The sequence below is a fragment of the Sphaeramia orbicularis genome, chromosome 3 (genome assembly GCF_902148855.1).
Source record: "Sphaeramia orbicularis chromosome 3, fSphaOr1.1, whole genome shotgun sequence".
NCBI classification, from domain to species: domain Eukaryota; kingdom Metazoa; phylum Chordata; class Actinopteri; order Kurtiformes; family Apogonidae; genus Sphaeramia; species Sphaeramia orbicularis.
In genome coordinates this window covers 11499205-11521812 of record NC_043959.1, presented here as the reverse complement: position 1 = coordinate 11521812, position 22608 = coordinate 11499205, and the positions used below count along the sequence as shown (strand labels likewise).

The 22608-nt window shown below is 42.3% G+C and overlaps 2 protein-coding genes and 1 long non-coding RNA gene across 3 annotated transcripts in view; 1 reads left to right on the top strand and 2 right to left on the bottom strand.

Annotated features, from left to right (window-relative positions):
* pde8a (phosphodiesterase 8A) overlaps window positions 1–4637 on the bottom strand; it is a 66611-nt gene extending 61974 nt beyond the window's left edge. The window contains exon 1 of the mRNA XM_030130900.1: window positions 4180–4637. Within this exon, the coding sequence (XP_029986760.1) occupies window positions 4180–4344 (165 nt within the window). The 5' untranslated portion in view covers window positions 4345–4637. The remainder of the gene's footprint in view (window positions 1–4179) is intronic.
* LOC115417024 (uncharacterized) lies at window positions 4547–5346 on the top strand. Its single transcript, XR_003935075.1, has 2 exons — window positions 4547–4589; window positions 4624–5346. It is a non-coding gene; the product is annotated as an uncharacterized LOC115417024 (long non-coding RNA).
* A 7950-nt stretch (window positions 5347–13296) lies between these two features.
* gatm (glycine amidinotransferase (L-arginine:glycine amidinotransferase)) lies at window positions 13297–22608 on the bottom strand. Its single transcript, XM_030130922.1, has 9 exons — window positions 22470–22608; window positions 21437–21655; window positions 21162–21357; window positions 20052–20242; window positions 17770–17907; window positions 16518–16682; window positions 15909–15972; window positions 15710–15826; window positions 13297–14288 (listed from the first exon to the last, which is right to left on the bottom strand). The coding sequence occupies exons 1-9, from the start codon at window positions 22536–22538 to the stop codon at window positions 14176–14178; spliced, it is 1272 nt and encodes a 423-aa protein (XP_029986782.1). The 5' UTR covers window positions 22539–22608; the 3' UTR covers window positions 13297–14175.

Sequence of the window (22608 nt, the reverse complement as noted above, 5' to 3'; positions counted from 1 at the left end):
CATCCCAGAATCTGCTAAAGAACGAAATAGCAAAATGCACAGCACGAAATAAAAACACAGAAAAAAAAATCCTAAAAACACCAACTAAAAACAACCCATATATATGATAAAATACAAAAAATAGGACCAATGGCCCTGTAGCTTACCGGCCAAATTAAAAGTTTGGGAAATGCATCCAGATGCCATTTATTATCACCCAGTTATGTGTATTTATTACATTACAGAAATAGCCCATGTTTTGGTCATATTCAAATCAGATCTGTAAAAAAGTGAAATTCCAACTTGATATCATTGATACTTACTGATTTATTGTATCAATCCACTTCCTATCTGTTATAATGGGAAAATTTGTCAAAGTTGCACCAAATCCAGAATCAGATCCGGATCGAAATAATTTCAATACTTTGTGTTGACATCATCATAAAGAAGCTGTATACCACGTTTGAAGTCAATCAGAACTGGAGTTTCGGAGAAGAAGACGAATGAAATTTTTTCCCCATAAGAGCCCATGTTAAATTTTCCGTAAGTTCCCAGATCCAGAAGAAGATCCTGATCAGCATGTGGACATTATGTTTTGGTCATCTCCCCATCAGGGCTGGACTGTAGAAATTTACACTGGATATCATTTATATTTACTGAGTTATTGCATGGATCCACTTCCTATCTCTTATAATGGGGAAATTTTTCAAAGTCGCACCAAATCCAGAATCAGATCCGGATCCAAATAATTTCACTAACTTTTGTTGACATCATCATAAAGAAGCTGTATACCAAGTTTGAAGTCAATCGGAATTGTAGTTTCGGAGAAGAAGACGACTGAAAATTTTGTAACGGACGACAGGCGACAGACGACAGCGACAGACGACGACGACGACGACGACAGACGACAGACGACGACGACGACAGACGACGACAGACGACGACGACAGACGACGACGCGTGATGACAATAGCTTATGGCCTGTCGGCCGGTAAGCTAAAAACTGTGCTAAAATAAATACATAAATAGATAGTAAAGATAAAAAAGAAATATTGCACAATGGATTAACTGAAGCAGAATACTGTAAAAATTGCACCTTTTTTTCCCTACGAAATTTTAGTTTATCTTATTCACATTGTTTCAAAGGATAGTTTGCAGATGTAAACATTTTCATGATGTAATTTTTGGACTTTTTTCGCTCTATAACATCGAAGAAAGTTTGGAATTGACATTATCTATCATTATGTTTAGGGCTGCAAGAAAATATTGATTCTGCAATATATTGTGATATTTCATTTCACAATACTGTATCGATATTAAAAAGTACTGTATCGATATTTTTAGGTATTTATTCAAATGCAGATATTGTGGAGGTTCATTTTTGTTTTTCTATTTTGTTTGTTTGTTTTAATATTTTATTTATTATTATTTAACTCTTTTATTAAAATAATGTTGAATGAATGAATGAATGAATGAATGAATGAAATCTTTATTTCGAACATGTAGACAGTGAAATCAAAACAAAAATCAACCAACAAAATATAAGTACTGGTACATAAATGATTGATAAGCAAATAAACAACAAAAATAAATAAGTTAATAATAATAATAATAATAATAATAATAATAATAATAGTAAAACAAATGAAATTAAATTATACATCCTCGAAAAGGAGTAGGAAGAAGTAAAAACAAAGTTCCTTTGTTCGTTCCTTTGCTGGGATTGAACTAAAATAATGTTCTGATGTTAGTTCTGAACTAATAGAATATGAACATTTGAACAGGATCTTAAACTGTAATGTCTGTAAAACAGAATTTCAGTCTGAACACAGAAACATTTTGTGATATAACATGAGATCCTGTTGGGATCAAATAAAAATGCGTTTAGTATTTCTGCAGATTTCTGCTGTAATTCAAATCTTCCAGGAAATAATAATTTAAAAAAGAAACAAACAAAAAATTGCCTTTTTAACAGTATCATGATATATCGTATCATGAGCCTGGTATTGTGATTTCCATCATATTACCACATTCTTGCCAATAAACAGCCCTATATCTTATGGGTAATTTTTGCATTTCACAAATTCATTCCACGGGCCGGACTAGACCCTATGGCAGGCCGGACTGGATCCTATGGCGGGCCGGATTGGACCCTTTGGCAGGCCAGACCAGACCCTATGGCGGGCCGGACCAGACCGGACCCTATGGTGGACCGGATTAGACCCTTTGGCGGGCCAGACTGGACCCTATGGTGGACCAGACTGGACTCTATGGTGGACCGGACTGGACTCTATGGTGGGCTGGATTTGGCCCCCAGTCTGCATGTTTGACACCCCTCATCTACATGATGAGAGAATTCAGTAAATACAGGATTTAACACAAACTACAGAAGATAATATTAGAATAAACTAAAAAAGCACTCAGAGAGCACAGACCTCTGCCAAGGCAGATCTCCCACCCCGACCCCACCCCACCCCCAAAATGTAATCATTTGTTCCTTGTGCAACTATCAACATTTCCTGAAAATGTCACCCAAATCAGTCCATAACTTTTTGAGTTATCTTGCTAACAGACAAACAACTATATCACTTTTGCTACACATGATGAATCAATCTTCAATATCTTGTAGAAACTGTTGGGAACTTCTTTTGTATTTTTTTTTTTTTTTTGACCAAGCACTCTGACCGTTCATTGTGGAGTTACACATACATATGTTGAAAATATCCCTATCTCCCAATGACAAAGAATCCTTTTAAAAATTCCTGGATCCAGACAGTGATCCGGATCATTCCCAAAATCTAATCATTTGTTACTCGTCCCATTTCGGACATTTCCTGAAAATTTCATCAAAATCCACCCATAACTTTTTCAGTTATGTTGCTAACTAACCAACAAACAAACCCTGGCAAAAACATAACCTCCTTGGCGGAGGTAACGATGTTCAATAAGAAAGGTTCAACAAGTGTTCAGAGAACGCAAACCTCCGCCAAGCACCCTGAACGGTGTGCATGTGTGGACTGACTATTTCTTTTTAAATTTAACAGTTTCAAGGTTGTTCCATACAGCAGAAGAAGTTGAAGCTTGGTATCAGTCATGTGTATGTCAAATTATATTAAATTCCAATCAATATTTGTTGAGTTACAATGAAAAATGTGTGGTAAATGGGATTTTCAATGTTAAATTGAAATGTCCAGAGTCCACATTCCACAGTGGATGTGGACAATTTTGTGCCAGATACAAGATATTGTTATAAGCTATGGGTGTATCAAATTGGAGGCTAATCAGAGTTGTTTTGAATTTTTTAAGAATTTTCGAAAATTGCTCAATGATAAGAGATAGGAAAACGTAAGATTTTGTGACCTTGCTGTGACCTTGAACTTTGGCCTACTTGGCCCAAAATTTAATGGGTTGGTCCCAGGGCCTAGGCCTATCTGTGGGCACAATTTGGTAAAGATGGTTGGAATAGTTTCCCCCTAAAGTTGCTAATAAACAAACAAACAAACACGAAAACAAACACACAAAGCAAAGTGATCACCATACCTCCTGGCAGGAGGCAAACAAAAATTATTATTATGGCCACGCCCCTAAACCAACCCTTAGTCAGCCATATTGGATTGAAATTTCCAAAATGCTGAGTCAGCATTTTCACTGACATATTTGAACTATCTCCTCCTTGGCCATTTGGCCGAATGAGCTCAGAATCGGTGTACAGTATCTAGAGAAGTGGGGCATCAAAAGTTAGCCAAAGTTTTGGGATCGGTGTCACCGTTTTTGTGCGACAAGGTCGCAAACTTCGCAAAGTTTTTTCGAAAATTTACCTTTACAAAAATTTCTTCAGCTCGGACATCCGAAAACTGATTTGGCTCAAATTTGAATCAGACATGTATCTCCCAGGCCTAGAGCCATTTGTTTAAAGAAATTGCAATTTCGCTCTATAGCGCCCCCTACAATTGTACATTTATGAAAATGGGATCAGTTTGGACATACGAACACCAATCTGGCTCAAATTTGACCTAGACGTCGATCTCCCAGGCCTACACCCATTCATCAGAAAAATTTGAAATTGACACTAAAGCCAGACCGGGTCCTTCTGGGTCCCAGAGCCTCCTCAGACGACCTGGACCTGAGGGGTTCTGCAGAACCCACTTGGACTGTGCAATCCCAGTGTGTGTGTGTGTGTGTGTGGGGGGGGCTCCTCACCTTGCAGCTGGGGGGTTTGAGGGGTAGTCCCGGGGCAGGATTTCCTTGATGCTGCTGCTGCTGTGTGGTGTTGGTGTGCTGGGGGGGGGAGTGGGCCTCCTCGGACTCTTTTCCGCTGTGGTAGACCACCCTATCAGAGATATGGATACTTGAAGCACAGCCCATACTTCAGCCACCTTCAGCCTCTGACCTCTGACCTTTGGCTGTGTGTTTGCGTAAGTGCTTTCCTTGGACTGGATCCTAGTGTCACTCAGTCCTGGATCTGGAAGGTCCACACTCCTCCTCCTCCTCCTCCTCCTTCCTCCTCCTTCCTCCACCTAGGCTGTCATTTTTAAATCCATATAAATATCATCTAGGCCACAGCCAAGCCGGTCCTTCAACTGCCCAAACGCACGGCATGAATAATAGATGTTCCAGACCCCCACCCCCCCAGACCAGACCCAGACCCAGACCCAGACCAGGAAGCTGGTTTCCTCCCTGGTTCACATGAACTTCCCTGCAGATCCTGGAGTCAGCTCCGGGAAAACCGGCAGTCCGTTATTCCTGGAGCCTCAGATCCTCACGGATGGGGGGTTAATCCTGCTCTCCGGTTCGGTTCTTCTTCGTACCACATCACCACCACTGGCCCAACTTGTGTGTTCTCCAGCAGGCCCTGAACGCACCACGCAGTGTCCCCTCCGGACCGCTTTTACGCAGCACTTGGATCCATGTTTTTAGGACGGATTCGTGTATTTTCGGGTCCGTTTGAGTCCACACGGACACAGACGGAGGACCACCCCCCCTTCTTTTACCAATGTGGGTCAGACACACGCAAACACGGGCCCGAAACCGGTTCTAACCGTGACACTTGGTTCCGGTCCGGAGCGGCTCATCATCAACAGGCTGAAATATTCACACTGACCCGGATTAATGTGTCCCTCCGCCCCGGTGCCGAACATCCCCCGTGGAAGAACATAGTGCCGTGAACCAGTCCAACGGAACACTCCATGTATCTGCCCCCCCCACAGGATCCACCGGAACGAACAGATCCGACACTGAACCGAGCCGAGCCGCTGGTTCCGATGGTACCGACCTACGGCATTCCCCCCGACAGAGGATGAAGAGGCTGTCAGAGTGGGTCCGTGAAGGTACCACCTCTGGAGAAGGGGGGGGGGGATTCTTTTCCTTTAAAAAAAAAAAAAAAAAAAAAAGAAAAAAAAAAAAAAAGAAAGAAAGAAAAAAAAAAAAAAAACAGACCGCTCCGCTGCGTCCAAGAGTTCCGGTTCTGAAATCACGGACTGACGGCTTTTATGAGTCTGACCGGAGCGGAAACTGAGGCCGAACCGAGCTACATGCCGCCGGTGCCGTGTGTTCGGGTGTGTTCGGTTCCGTTCGGGTCGGTCGGTGCCGTTTGCCCTTCCAGTGCTTCGGCTCTGCTTGACAGCGGCACATCCAAGAAAAGCACGAGCACGGATTGACCTACAGCCTCTGATGACGTCAATGCAAATGAGCCGCGCGCAGCTCAGGGGCGTGGCCCTCTGCGCCGCTGGGTGGTCTCGGGAAAGCGGACCGGGAACTTTGAAAGCATTAAAAAAAAAAAAAAAAAAAAAAAAGAGAATGAAAAAAAGAAAGAAAAAAAACAAAGACCGTTTGTGTCATATGACCTCCTTTAGGTTCCACTTACTATGTAAGTAAAAAAAAAAAAGAAAGAAAAAGAAAAAAGACCGTTTGTGTCATGTGACCTCCTTTAGGTTCCACTTTCTATGGAAGTCCGTTAAAAAAAAAAAGTCACAATTATGAGGTTTAAAAGTAAATTATGATTTCTTATCTCATGTTTTTTAATAGATCTGATCTATGAATTTTCAGTTGATTGTATCTTTTTAGTGTGTTTATTTTCATTTATTTATTTATTTATGTATTTATTTATTAGGGACAGTGCATATAATGAATATCTACAACAGTTGCAATTTCACATGTTCATTACAACTTAGAGATCCCAGTGGATCTACAAATACACAAAATATCGAATAACAGACAGAATATTGGTACAATTACTCTGAATTCTGTTCAGATATTTTAGGTTGTTCATATTTGTTCAAGTTTTTCACACTTTTTGTAGAAGGCTAATCTCTAAATATTAACATTTTTGTGTAATTTATTTTTATTTTTTATTTTTTTTTACACCAAAACAAAGAGAAAATGTGTGGTTTTCATTCTTTATAGTTTATTCTCATAGTATTTGACTGGTCTGACCCACTTTAGATGGAACTGACCTAAAATTATTTTGATATCATTGATTCTTCATTTCTTCAGTGTAATTTTTGTATTTCACTAATTCATCTCACGGGCTGGACTGGACCCTTTGGTGGGCCGGATTGGACCCTTTGGTGGGCCAGATCGGACCCTTTGGTGGGCCAGATCAGACCCTTTGGTGGACCGGATCGGACTCTTTGGTGGGCCGGTTTTGGACCCTTTGGTGGACCAGACTAGAACCTTTGGTGGGCCGGTTTTGGACCCTTTGGTGGGCCAGTTTTGGCCCCGGGCCACATGTTTGACACCCCTGATCTCGTCCATTAAACATGAGTTCAGTTTTCAGAGATGCCGCTGTAACATTGGACAGTAACACCAGGTGCATCATGGAATATCTGCAGCCCAGTATCCAGGAGGCCCCGCCCACCCAGTGCATCTGTGGTTTAAACTCAAGACAAGAACAAGCTGTGGGTGTTCCATGTGTTCCATGTTTATTTATTTATTTAATTGTATTTCATTTTATTTATTTTTTGTACTTTTTTTCCCCATTTATATTTATATATATATATATAAAAGCAGGATAGGGGAAAGCAGGATATGTTTTGATATAAGCTACCATGGAGACTTATTCTGTGGAGCTAGCCTGGTCCAGACCAGGCTAAATTCCAGGATTTATTTAATCTCATCCCTTATCTCAGTCAACAGTCACCACAAATGGAAACCAGTAGTTATTCCACTGCCCACTACACAATGGAATCACAGTAACTAGACCCACTGTCAGTATTTAAACATTTGTGATTATTAATTTCAGTAATTTTACATAAATGATGATTTTAGATGATTTTGCAATCATTAGATCAGTTCAGTTCAATTGTGTTTATTCAGACATTTCAAACATTAAACATTTATGCAGATACAATGTTTAAAAACTAAAGAGTCTGTAAATGAATAGGTTGAAGCCTAAGCTTATTCTGACCCCATTCATATCACCAAACAAAATGAAATAAAATAGATACCAATGCCTTTAGCTTAGTAACAACAGAAACAACAAAAAACTAAACAATTAAATAGTTTGAGTGGAAAAATTAACATTCACATTCTTCATATATTTTCATGACATTTAAACATAGTTTTAGACATAGTGTTGTACAGTCGATGAACTCAGGATTGAACTTGTTCCAAACATTTCCTCCAACACACAGACTAAATGTCTTCATATTTGTTCTAACAGAAGGTTTTTGAACACGACTTCCTCTATAATTAGAAACACTTTCCTGTATTTTAAACAAGATCTGAATGAACAGGCAACAGATTATTTTTTATTTTGAACATAAATGGCGTTGTTTTAAAGTGGATTAAGTTACTAAACTTTAAAACTTTTAATTTGATCATAAACGGATGTGTGTGTTCCCATAGGACACTTTATTGATCAGTGGTATTGGCCTTTTCTGAATAATGCTGATTGGATTTGTATTAGTTCAGTCAGTATTCCCCCACACCTCCATGAACTACAACACACAACAACTTCACTTCTTGTGTATCGTTATTCCAAGGAATTTGATTTCATTTACCCTTTCAGTCTCTGTATTATTTATACTTAGACAACTGACAGTTTCCCATAGACTATATATGTCATATAAATATAAATACATAAAAAGTAACATGATGTTCTTTTATTGAATAAGGATAAATCAAAGCAAGTAAAACCATCAGCTCCTTTAAAACTGAAGTCACACAGTGACTGTACAGGATATAAAGAACAGAACCAAAGCACATGACAGGACAGAAGAATAAATACATATTCAAAGGTAGAATACAGCCCACATGTCTGTACACTGAAATACACGTCTGTACACTGAAAGAAATGCAGGACAAATCCATATGTAACAAATAAACAGACAAATGAATGGATGCAGTAGCCTCCCTGCAACACAGTACACTCAGTAAACACACAGTATATACACAGTAAACACACAGTATACATACAGTATGTAGCACAAACATCAAAACAGGCCTAATCAATTTCAATTCTATAACAAAAAAAAAAAACACAAATTCCTCAGCCCCTGCAGGACACATTTAACTTAAATCATGCATGTGAACTAAAATAATTGAACACATATTGGTCCCTGACCAGCTGACCACTGCAGTCATCAGGGAAGATAGTTGGATTGTCCCAGTCCATGTGTGATGCACTTTGGGGGGGGGCTCCCTCCCTCCCTCTCCTTCCTCAGGCCACATTGTGGAGGACAGTACAGGCCACAGTGATGTCACATGACCTCAAAGGGCTGACCCTTAAGTGGTGAAGACAGTGAAAGCATTCCTTCAGGAGGTCAAAGGTCATTTGGATCCTGGTCCTTGTCCTGGTATGGGCATGACTGTAGGCCTGCTGTGGTTCTTGGGGGTCTGTGTATGGTGTCAGGAGAAAAGGCTGGTAGGTAGACCCCCTGTCCCCCAGAAACACACCAGACAGTTCACCTGTCAACACAAAACCTCAGCATCACAACCTCATAAACACAGTGACATTCTGGACACAGATCTGATGTAAACAGTGGTTGTTAACAGAGGTTGTGTGGCTCACCTTGTGATCAGCACTGACAGATTCCAGAGGTCCGATAGACTCAGGAGTCATGGACCGAGCCAGAACCAGACCACCGAGACACAACACTGATGAGACAGTCAGCATGGACCATCTGAAATGATCAGATGAAGAATATTAAACCAAACAATGAACAGTGGTCATTAACCCATAAAAGTCCAGCACTACTTTAGTGTCAGTTCACAAATGAATTTTCTCTTTATCTAACATTTCTTAAGTGATTTATCTCCATTTATTATAATCTTATCTTCTGTAGTTTGTATTTTATCAGGATAAATCAGATATTTTCCTATATTAAATTCACTGATCATGTAGATGTTCATTAAAGCTCAGATTAAAGTTGATGGTTCTTCTGTCAGAAACAGATCAAACTGAATCAACAGTGTCTTTCTCAGTCCAGTCTGTCATGAACTGAACATAAACCCAGTGTGTCCATCCACTGGCATTGATCCAACTCCATGGGTTTGACTGGGGAATCAATGTTGGATAAGATGGTGTTTCCACGTTCTCTACAGAGCCTCTGAACGTCCAAATAGGTCATATCTGATGACCATGAAAAGATGAAGAACTGTATTTGACACCAATTATTGACATGGATTGATAGGATTAATGGATCAACAGGAATTAAACAGTTTAGATCAGTAGATGGTTTTGGTTGGTGATGGATGTTGGGGTCTTTATGAGTTAATTGACAATATCAGAAAGTCATGAATCATGATAAGATAAGATAAGATAAGTTTATTTATCCCAAAGGTAAATTCACTGAAGTCAGTGAGCTCATCTATTTATCAGAGTTATTCAGTCTGATGCAGTTACATTACACAATTTCACTCACATCTACAGTCAACTTCACTTACAATTTAACGACTCCATTTTCGGAGGTGTTAATTAACTTTTTGGGTTGTAATTGTGATGGTTTCAGTGGAACAGTCAGTGTGTGTTTGTGCACTACTTACTCATTCAGGTGGTCTGTAGTCCTTTACAGCCGTCTCTGGTTGTTTCTGTAACTGTGGTGGTGTTGTCTTTCTTTTTGATTCGGTCCTTTACTTCCTTGTTAGCCAAAATGAGGAGTTTTGCATCCGACAGGGGAAAGTCCACTGCTCTAGTTGCCATGGTGAATCTGTGACTCTGTGATCGATGTCGGGGTCTATGGAGGAGGCCGGGTGCGCGCACTTATCCAGGATGAGTTTCACCTGGCTGATGAATCCGTGTGCGTTCATCCTGGCTTGGTCTTTGTGAAACCAGTTAAGCCTGGACTCCCATGTTTTGGATTCGTTGAACGCGGCTTGGTCAGTTATCCTGGATGACGGAATCCTAGTTTTGTGAAACAGGCCCCAGGTCAGACTGAACAATAAGAACAGCAGTTCAATAAACAACTACAATTTATTTTATTTTATTTTATTTTATAAATCGTAGCGATTCGTAGAATTGGACCAAATCTCACATGAACCAGTTAAAGCATTAAAGGATTTAGGTTCTTCCACCTTCAACTGTGAATATGATGTTGTGGAATACACTGTGTGTGCAGATAAAATATCAAACATAATTCAGGTTAAAAAAAAAGATGTAAAGAATTGATTGTTTAGAGGTCCAGTATATTTAATAATGACACTGAGGCCTGTTTGTTTATGGAGGATGTTGAATTGATAAATCTGCTGTAATTATTAAATAAATCTGTTGAATAGTTGAGTGTTTGACTGTACTGACATGAACAGACTGGTGTGTAGGATTTAGTTACTGCGTTATGGATTAGTTATGGTTCGATTCTCAAATTAGGACAAATGTATTGTTTGATTGTGGTATTAAGTTAGTGATAAAGGTGGAAAAGCACTGAGGAGTTGGAATGAATAAGCTTTTCTTCTTCCCACTCCTTTTCGAGTGTAAATGAATGATTTTGGAATTTTGAATTTGCATGTATTCTGTAAATGGTCGAAGTAAACAAACAAACAAATGAATGAATGAATAAATCTGGGCTATGAAACAAAAATGACAAATGTAACACAACAAAACAACTAAACAAACTAAGCAAACTAAACAACAAAACAAACTAAACAAACAAAACAACTAAACAAACAAAACAAACATAACAACTAAACAACTAAACAAACAAAACTAAACAACTAAACATCAAAACAAACAAAACAACTAAACAAACTAAACAACAAAACAAACTAAACAAACTAAACAACTAAAACTAAACAACTAAACAAACTAAACAACAAAACAAACTAAACAACTAAACAAACAAAACTAACAAAATAAACAACTAAACATCAAAACAAACAAAATAACTAAACAACTAAACAAACTAAACAAACTAAACAACAAAATAAATAAAAACAAAACAACTAAACAAACAAAACAGCTAAACAAACAAAACTAAACAACAAAACAACTAAAACAAAACAACTAAACAACATGAAAAAAGCGGTTGAACAGTTGTTTCTGACTGAGTTTTGTTTGTCAGATTTGTAGGTTTTCCTTTAGAGCTGTGTCTTTCTTTTCGTCTTGTCTTTCTTTTCTTGTCTTTCTTTTCTTCCTTTGTGTTCATCTGAACTCAGAGCTCCACCTGCTGGTGACACCTGCTCACGACTGGTGCAAGCTGGGTAAAGGAACAGCATTAGAAGGATACTGTATTAAAAACGAGGAACATCAGAAACAATATTGGACTGTTTACACTAGACTGATTAATGAACACACACACACACACACACACACACACACACACACATAGAAACACACAAACACACACACACACACAGACAAAAGCACACACATAAACACACAGTCCACTTCCCTTTTAAATATCAGACGTATCCTCTTGTCATACAGAACAGACATCAGCTCCAGGTAATAGTCCCAGCCTTGTTCTGACCCGTGGTTCTGTCTGTGGGTTAGTGCAGGGTTGTCCACCCCTGGTCCTGTAGATCCTCTATCCTGTATGTTTCAGATATTTCCTCTTCCACCTGACGGTGGTTTTCATTCTTCTGCAGCTGGATGATCAGCTGATCATTTGAATCAGGTGTGTTGGATGAGGGAAACATCTAGAACATACGGGACAGAGGATCTGCAGGACCAGGGTTGGACAGTCTTGGGTTAGGATCTGTGGGTTAGGGTCTGTGGTTCTGGAGGACCAGGGTTGGCCTCCCCTGGATTAGGGTCTGTGGGTTGGTGTCTGTGGATTAGGGTCTGTGGGTTAGGGTCTGTGGGTTAGGGTCTGTGGGTTCGGGGTTAGGGTCTGTGTTCTCCACCCCTGGGTTAGGGTCTGTGGGTTCGGGTCTGTGTTCTCCACCCCTGGGTTAGGGTCTGTGGGTTAGGGTCTGTGGATTAGTGTCTGTGGGTTAGGGTCTGTGGGTTAGGGTCTGTATTCTCCACCCCTGGATTAGGGTCTGTGGGTTAGGGTCTGTATTCTCCACCCCTGGATTAGGGTCTGTGGGTTAGGGTCTGTGGGTTAGGGTCTGTATTCTCCACCCCTGGATTAGGGTCTGTGGGTTAGGGTCTGTGGGTTAGGGTCTGTATTCTCCACCCCTGGATTAGGGTCTGTGGGTTAGGGTCTGTGTTCTCCACCAGATGGCAGCAGATCACAGTCTTTGTTTCAGCCAAAACACTTAAAACTGAAAGGATTTTTAAAGAAAAAAATCAACCTAAATAACATTTTTAAAAATCACAGTGTATCTACTAACACCAAACATTTAATAACAGGCAGAATATTGTTAAAATTGTACTTACTTTTCTTAAGACATTTCAGTTTATTCACATTTTTTGTGAAATTATATTTTGTTTTAGCGTAAATACATGAAAATATTTACATTTACAAAGAGAAACATGTGGAGTTGTCATAATTTCTATGTTATTATGACAGTATTTGACTGGTCTGACCCACTGGAGATTGAATTGGTCTGAATGTGGAACCTGAACTAAAAGGATTGTTAACATCTTAGTGTAATTTTTATATTTCACTAATTCATCCCAAGGGCTGGACTGGACCCTTTGGCGGGCCGGACTGGTCCCTTTGGTGGGCCGGACTGGACCCTTTGGTTGGCCGGATTGGTCCCTTTTGTGTGCCGGACTGGTCCATTTGGTGGGCCAGACTGTCCCTTTGGTGGGCCGGACTCTTTCTTCCTTTCTTTCTTTCTTTCTTTCTTTCTTTCTTTCTTTCTTTCTTTCTTTCTTTCTTTCTGTCTCTCTGTCTTTCTTTCTTTCTTTCTGTCTCTCTGTCTTTCTTTCTAACTCCTTCAGACTCAAACCTGTTTCCCAGTCTGCATTATTCAATCAAACTCAACACCATCCTCCTTTTAATCACATTTAATTACACAATAGAAAACAGGACGTTCCCTGGTCCTCTGATCCACAGTGTGACCGTGGAGGTCAGAGGTCAGAGGTCACTCCCACACTCAAATCTGCACAACAGGAATCATCAAACATTCATTTGTCATTTCAAACCGTTTATAAAAGCAGTGGAGTGAGAACGACTGTAGGCGTCCAACTGGCCCAGGTTTACAGCACAAGAAAACAGTCACAGAGGTGAAGCTAGAGCTAGGAGTCAATAAAAAAACAACAATAGGCGGGAAAATCCAAGAAAGAAAATGGAACACAAATATAAACAGAACTGAGTCACTTCAATGACCCACATGACTTTATAACATTTAATTAAATAAAAAAGACTTTGGAAAAATGCTGTCGGTGTGTTTTTGGAGTGATGCCCTCCTCCTGTGCCCAAGTCCTTCACACATCAGACCCAACCCTGTCCAAGGGGTCCCAACCCTGTCCAAGAGGTCCCGACCCTGTCCAAGGGGTCAGAATCCTGTCCAAGAGGTCCAGACCCTGTCCAAGGGGTCCCGACCTTGTCCAAGGGGTCAGAATCCTGTCCAAGGGGTCCCAACCCGGTCCAAGGGGTCCCGACCCGGTCCAAGGAGTCCCAACCCTGTCCAAGGGGTCCCAACCCCGTCCTCAGGGTTGCTGGTTCAGATCCACAGTAGCCAGGCCAGAAAGCCGTTGATATTGAGATAACAGATTGAAGGAAGGACATTATCCTGGTACATGTTACTGAGCGTCCAAACCAAGCTGTTTACAACAAAAACAACAGCAACAACACATGCATCAAACACAACAGCAGACGGACACGTTCATGTTCACAGCTCAGGACAAACTGCCTGTTTGTGTCCAGGCTAGTGGAAGTAGGACTGGAGGGTCCCACGGCGGCGCACGTCGGTGGTCCAGCAGTGGAAGCCGCCACCCAGCGAGTTGGCGTGGCGAATGTTCACCTTCACCGTCTGGATGCCTACGACAAAAACGCACGCAAAGATTGATGGGATTCAGCAGGAGACTGGGTTTAGTCCAGAACACGACAGGTTTATTAAAAACACAGGCTGAGATAATCTGAACCAGAGATGCACCAGAACTGTCCAGAACTGCCCAGAATGGTCCAGAACTGTCCACAACTGTCCACAACTGTCCACAACTGTCAGAACTGTCAAGAACTGTCCAGAACTGTCTAGAACTGTCCAGAACTGTCCAGAACTATCAGAACTATCAGAACTGTCCAGAACAATCAGAACTGTCCTGAATGGTCCAGAACTGTCCACAACTGTCCACAACTGTCCACAACTGTCAGAACTGTCAAGAACTGTCCAGAACTGTCCAGAACTGCCCAGAACTGTCCAGAACTGTCCACAACAGTCCAGAACTATCAGAACTGTCCAGAACAGCCCAGAACTGTCCAGAACTGTCCACAACAGTCCAGAACTATCAGAACTGTCCAGAACTATCAGAACTGTCAGAACTGTCCAGAACTATCAAAACTGTCCAGAACGGTCCAGAACAGTCCAGAATGGTTCAGAACTGCCCAGAATGGTTCAGAACTGCCCAGAACTGTCCAGAACTATCAGAACTGTCTAGAACAATCAGAACTGTCCAGAACGGTCCAGAATAGTCCAGAATGGTCCAGAACTGTCCAGAACTGTCCAGAACAGCCCAGAATGGTCCAGAACTGTCCAGAAGGATCAGTCCGATACTGGAAAACAATGATGTCATTCGGATAGTTCTAATAATGACAGTTCACCCATAAATACAGAATATAATTCGTTCATTCAGTTTCTGAACCTGCTTCATTGTCACCAGGGTCATGGGGGTCTGGGGGGTCATGGGGGTCTGGGGTCTGTCCCAGATACTTATGGGTGAGGGCGGAGTTTGTCATTTAGATGAACCCATAAACCTATCAGAGCATGGGTTTGGATGGTGGGAGGAGCCAGAGTACCAGAAGAGAACCCATGAACATGCATGTTTTAGATGTATCCCTCTTTCAACACACCTGATTCAAATGATCAGCCTATCATCAAACTCTGCAGAAGACTGAGAACGACCATCAGGTGGACTGGAAGAGGGAAACATCTAAAACATGCAGGATAGTAGCTCTCAAGGACCAGGAGTGGACACCCCTACCTTGGACTATTGTCCTTCTGAAGCAGACACAGGCTTTAGGTTCTGTTGAAGCCTTTCTTGGACTATTAACGGAGTTTAACACTGACTGGAAACAAGAAGAAAACAGCTGGAACTATGGGAACTTTTGGGGTTTGGGATCAGTATCAATTATGAGAAGCAGGAAGTTATCAGTATCAGTACTGGTATCAGTATGGGTTGTAAAAACCCTTCTGGTGCATCCCCAGTACAAACCCATTTTGGGCTGAGTGTCCTTGAACTCACCGAGGTCCTCGAACATCTTCTGAATGGTGGTTTCATTGGCCTCCACCATGACGCGCTTCTCATCCAACATCAGGACGTTCATCGAAAGCCATTTGGACGACATCCACAGAGGATGGTCTGCACACAACCGACACATTTATTGGAACACGGTTACAAAGAACACACAACACAAGGAAGAAAAGATCTGTTCGATACCAACCGTCTGGAATCAAAGGAGTCGGAGGTTTGACAATCGTCCATCCAGCCTTCTTGAACATGTCGATCTGAGATCAAGACCAAGAGCAGGTGTCAAACACAGGAAGAGTGGACACAAGCCCCGTCCCTTTAGTTTTGACCAATGGGAGTCGACTTCAGGAAGAATGGACACAAGCTCTGCCCCTTTAGTTCTGCCCAATGGGAGTTGACTTTAGAAATATGAGTGGAGGTCAATGGAGGAACGGAGTTAAGTTTAGTGAAAGACAGAAAAACACCTTTAACCCTTACAGACCCAAACGTCCACCTTCAACCCTTAAAGACCCAAACGTCCACCTTTAACCCTTAAAGACCCAAACGTCCTCCTTTAACCTTTAAAGACCCAGATGTCCACCTTTAACCCTTACAGACCTAAACGTCCTCCTTTAACCCTTACAGACCCAAACGTCCTCCTTTAACCCTTACAGACCCAAACATCCACCTTTAACCCTTACAGACCCAAACATCCATCTTTAACCTAAACCACCTACTGACCCAAACTGTTTAATACCTGTTGGGGGCGGGGGCAGTAGGTTTAGCCCCACCCCTACCGTCCTTGGGGTGTTCCTGTCGTTACCTGCTGACAGGGGCGGTCGGGGTTGGACAACACCAGCCCAGGCCCGATGATGTTGAAGGTGGCGTCGATGTGCATGGGGTTGGGGTCCTTGAAGGAGATGATGTGGATGTTATAATCTGGGGCCAGATGGCGACGCATCCATTCGATGCCCATGTAGTTGGTGACCTGGAGAACAAACATGGGAATTTAACACTCTAACACTGACACCAACACTGGTTCTGTCTGACAGAGTACAGTTATAGAAGAACAAACATGGGCCTTTAACACTCTAACACTAACACCAGCGCTCCAGTGTCCTCTGGTCCTTTATGTCTTTTGGTCCTTTTTGTCCTCTGGTCCTTTATGTCTTTTGGTCCTTTTTGTCTTCTGGTCCTTTGTGTCTTTTGGTCCTTTGTGTCTTCTGGTCCTGTGTGTCTTTTGGTCCTTTGTGTCTTCTGGTCCTTTGTGTCTTTTGGTCCTTTGTGTCTTCTGGTCCTTTGTGTCTTTTGGTCCTTTTTGTCTTCTGGTCCTTTGTGTCTTCTGGTCCTTTGTGTCTTTTGGTCCTGTGTGTCTTTTGGTCCTTTGTGTCTTCTGGTCCTTTGTGTCTTTTGGTCCTTTGTGTCTTCTGGTCCTTTGTGTCTTTTGGCCCTTTGTGTCTTCTGGTCCTTTGTGTCTTTTGGTCCTTTGTGTCTTCTGGTCCTTTGTGTCTTTTGGCCCTTTGTGTCTTTTGGTCCTTTGTGTCTTCTGGTCCTTTGTGTCTTCTGGTCCTTTGTGTCTTGTGGTCCTTTGTGTCTTTTGGTTCTTTGTGTCTTCTGGTCCTTTGTGTCTTTTGGTCCTTTGTGTCTTCTGGTCCTTTGTGTCTTGTGGTCCTTTGTGTCTTTTGGTTCTTTGTGTCTTCTGGTCCTTTGTGTCTTTTGGTCCTTTGTTTCTTTTGGTCCTTTGTGTCTTCTGGTCCTTTGTGTCTTCTGCATCATCTTTGGTCAAACTCCACCTGACCCTGTGGAACCCGGTCCATGTGGACTGATGGGAACAGTGTTGCCTGTCTGTTCCACTGCTCCACACACAGAACCCTCAGATGGGGCTGCGGAACACACACACTGTCCAGTTCTCTTACAGGGTTCCTACCTGACTCCTCTGGACAAACACACTGCAGTTCTCTTACAGGGTTCCTACCTGACTCCTCTGGACAAACACACTGTCCAGTTCTCTAACAGGGTTCCTACCTGACTCCTCTGGACAAACACACTGTCCCGTTCTCCAACAGGGTTCCTACCTGACTCCTCTGGACAAATATGTCCCTCCCAGCTCGAATGAAATCAGCAGCATCAAAGCAGGGTTCATGTTCCGTGGTCACGAACTTCCCCTGAGCCGCAAGTTTGTGTCGGTCCTCCACCGTACGGATTGGATAATCCTGAAATCAGAATATCAATCAGTACCTGAACAACGGAACAACGGAACAACGAAACAACGGAACAACAGAACAACGGAACAAAGGAACAACAGAACAACTGAATAACGGAACAACAGAACAATGGAACAACAGAACAACAGGATGACAAAACAACTGAACAACTGAACAAAAGAACAACAGAACAACAGAACAATGGAACAATAGAACAATGGAACAATGGAACAACGTAACAACAGAACAACTGATTAATTGAACAATGGAATAACTGAACAACGGAACAACAGAACAGAACATAAGAACAAAAGAACAACTGAACAACGGAACAACGGAACAACAGAACAACTGAACAACGGAAGAACAGAACAACAGAACAACTGAACAACGGAACAACAAAACAACAGAACAACAGAACAACTGAACATCACAACAACAGAAAAGAACATGAGAACAACTGAACAAAAGAACAGCTGAACAACAGAACAACAGAACAACTGAACAACGGGACAACAGGACAACAAAACAACGGAACAACAGAACAACTGAACATCACAACAACAGAACAACAGAACGACACAATAACAGAACAACTAAACAACGGAACAACAGAACAACTGAACAACTGAACAACTGAACAACGGAACAACAGAACAACTGAACAGCAGAACAACTGAACAACGGAACAACAGAACAATTGAACAACGGAACAACAGAGCAATGGAGCAACAGGACAACAGAACAACAGAACAACTGAACAATGGAACAACAGAACAGAACATGAGAACAACTGAACAAAAGAACAACTGAACAACTGAACAATGGAACAACAGAACATAAGAACAACTGAACAACGGAACAACTGAACAACAGAACATCTGAACAACAGAACAACTGAACAATGGAACAACAGAACAACTGAACAACAGAACAACGGAACAACAGAACAACTGAACAACAGAACAACTGAACAATGGAACAACAGAACAACTGAACAACAGAACAACGGAACAACAGGACGACAGAATGACAGAACAACTGAACAACATAACAGCTGAACAACACGACGACAGAACGACAGAACAACTGAACAACAGGACAACAGAACGACCAAACAACAGAACAACAGAACAACTGAACAACATAACAACCGAACAACCGAACAACTGAACAACGGAACAACAGGATGACAGAACAACTGAACAACAGGACGACAGAACAACCAAACAACAGAACAACTAAACAACAGAACAATGGAACAACTGATCCACTGAACAACTGAACAACAGAGCAACTGAACAACGGAACAAAGGAACAACTAAATGTCACAATGCCTTGTTGAGTTCTGGTGTGTTTCCTGGTTCTTTCTTGGCTGTATGTTGGGTTAGGGTTAAGGTTAAGGGTAAGGGTTAAGGTTAAGGTTAGGATTAAGGTTAAAGGTTAAGGTTAGGGTTAGGGTTAAGGTAAGGGTTGTACCTGGTCATAGAGCTTGTCGGCCATTGTGGGTTAAGGGTTTGGGTTAAGGGTTAGGGCTAAGGTAAGGGTTTGGGTTAAGGGTTAGTGTTAAGATTAGGGTTAAGGTAAGGGTTTGTACCTGGTCGTAGAGCTCGTCAGCCATGGTGGGTTTGGGTTAAGGGTTAGGGTTAAGGTAAAGGTTTGGGTTAAGAGTTAGTGTTAAGGTAAGGGTTTGTACCTGGTCGTAGAGCTCGTCGGCCATGGTGGGTTTGGGTTAAGGGTTAGGGTTAAGGTAAGGGTTTGGGTTAAGAGTTAGTATTAAGGTAAGGGTTTGTACCTGGTCATAGAGCTCGTCGGCCATTGTGGGTAAGGGTTTGGGTTAATGGTTAAGGTAAGGGTTTGTACCTGGTTGTAGAGCTCGTCAGCCATGGTGGGTTTGGGTTAAGGGTTAGTGTTAAAGGTTAGGGTTAAGGTAAGGGTTTGGGTTAAGGGTTAGTGTTAAAGTTTAGGGTTAAGGTAAAGATTTGAGTTAAGAGTTAGTGTTAAGGTAAGGCTTTGTACCTGGTCGTAGAGCTAGTTGGCCATGGTGGGTTTGGGTTAAGGGTAGGGTTAAGGTAAGGGTTGGTACCTGGTCGTAGAGCCAGTTGGCCACGGTGGGTTTGGGTTAAGGGTAGGGTTAAGGTAAGGGTTTGTACCTGGTCGTAGAGCTCATCGGCCATGGTGGGTTTGGGGGCCGTGGTCCACTTGGCTCCTCTTCTGAAGTATTCCTTAATCATGGGTCTGTAGGCGCGGTACTCAAAGAAGCGAGCCCTCCAGGCCATGGGGGCCTCGATGATCTCATTACCCACAACCATGAGGATGTCCCTGGGCATGGCTGCATACATGCCTACACACACACACACACACACACACACACACACACAGATAGATAGATAGATAGATAGATAGATAGATAGATAGATAGATAGATAGATAGATAGATAGATAGATAGATAGATAGATAGATAGATAGATAGATAGATAGATAGATAGATAGATAGATAGATAGATATTTGTGACATAACAGTAGTACAAAAACCTTAACTGCAACCCCTCAACCCTAACCCTAAATCTTAACCCTAACCCAAAAACTTAAGCCTAATTCCTGACCCTGAGCCTTAAATTTAACCCTAACCCCAACCCTAAAGTTTAACTTTAACCTTCACCCTAACCCTTAACCTTAACCCTAACCCCTAAACCTTAACCCTAACCCTAGATCTAAACCTTAACCTCTAGACCTTAACCCTAAATCTTAACCCTATCCCTAAATTTTAACCTTAACCTTATCCCAAATCCCTAAACCTTAACCTTAACCCCTAAACTTTAACCTTAACCCCTCAACCCTAACCCTAAAGCTTAACCCTAACTCCTGACCTTAAGCCTTAAACTTAACCCTAAACCTTAACCCTAACCCTATATCTTAAGCCTAACTCCTGACCCCAAGCCTTAAACTTAACCCTAAACCTTTACCTTAACCTTAACCCCAACCCTAAAGTTTAACTTTAACCTTAACCGTTAACCTTAATCCTAACCCTAAACTTTAACCTTAACCTTAACCCTAAACCTTAACCCTAACCCCTAAACCTTAACCCTAAACCTTAATCTTAACCCTGACCCTAAATATTAACCCTAACTCCTGACCCTAAGCCTTAAACTTAATCCTGAACCTTATCCCTAACCCTTACCCCTTAACCCATAACACCTAAACCCTAACCTTAAACGCTAAGCCTAACCCTTAACCTTAACCCCTCTGTGGATGTTTGTACCTGAGGATGTGAAGTCGGGGGTTTTGTATTCCACAGACCAGTCGATTGGTTCTGGTCTCTTGACGGTCACACCCTCCTGTCGTAGAATGTTGCACATTTCTTCGATCTCAGCAACAGCTTTTCTCAAGTGGTCCGCAGGGAAGCGCTGGCCCCCATACTTCTGATAGAAGGGCCAATGCTTCTCATAAGTGTTGGCCTGTGGAACACAACGGACCCAGGTCAGTGGGACCTCCTCACCTGACCCGGGCTCTGGAGGGTCCGGTCTGGGCTCTTACCTTCACTTCCACGGTGAACGGAGGCACGTGGGCGTTCTCGGCCCGGCCCACGATCACCTCCTCCAGAGGGTCCCATTCATTGTAGCTGCACACAGGACACTCCTGGGCCACCGGCTCAGGAACAGGGTCCACTTGGACCGCATGGACGGGCTGAGCGGCCACCGCACTGGACGAGCTCCGGAAGGTTCTCTGCACCTGGCCATGCAGCACCCGGCCCAGCTGACAGGAGACAGGACAGACGGACAGTGAGACTGGGATGGACAAACACTCACACACCAAGAGGAGAACAGGAAGTATGGGACGGACCGATGTATTCCCCATCAGCTCTGGGAAAAACAGCACAACAAAACCACAGGCACAAAAGAGCCATAATAATAATAATAATAATAATAATAATAATAATAATAATAATAATTATTATTATTATTATTATTATTATTATTATTATTAATATAAATGAGCAGTGGGCGTGTCCTTGCCCCTCCCCCCTCCCCCCTCCTGGCTGGTCGGTGTGAAGTCCACGTGCTCTCATCCTTATCTGTGCTGATAGTTGTGACGGTGAGACCTCTGTTTGGCGCAGGCGCAACGCCGGGGTCACCGGGTTTGGGAGTGCGTCTGCGCCAAACACTTGTTCACTGTCACTCAAACCGGCTCATGCAGTTTTTTGTGTGTGAACTCTGCAGATCCTTTCAAAGTCTGACATGTTTCACCCACTACATCTGACTGAATGAATACAGATCAAATAAACGGACCTGAGGTCCAATTGTTTTTTTTTCATCACAGAAGTCTGAAACGATGAATAAAACAATGAATTGATAGAATTAAGAAAAAAAAAAAAAAAAAATCATCATTAATTCCTTAATGTGATTTGAACCCCTGCTCAGATGTTTCCTACTGCTCTTTATTCTGTGGTTAACATGTGCTTTTCTATAGAGTTCTTTTGCCTTTTGTCTGTTTTTTTTTTTTTTTTTTTTTTTTTTTTTTGTGTGTGTCGCTGCTCAGCCCCACTCCCCCCCGTCCGTACTGTACCCACCATGGCTCCGATCAGATGGGCGGCCTCGGCCCCCCTGCTGCCTCCTCTCAGACACCTGACCCGCAGCATGTTCCACTGGAAGAATGAATGAAATCAGCCACCGGCGCCCCGAACAGGACCAGGACCAGGATCAGGATCA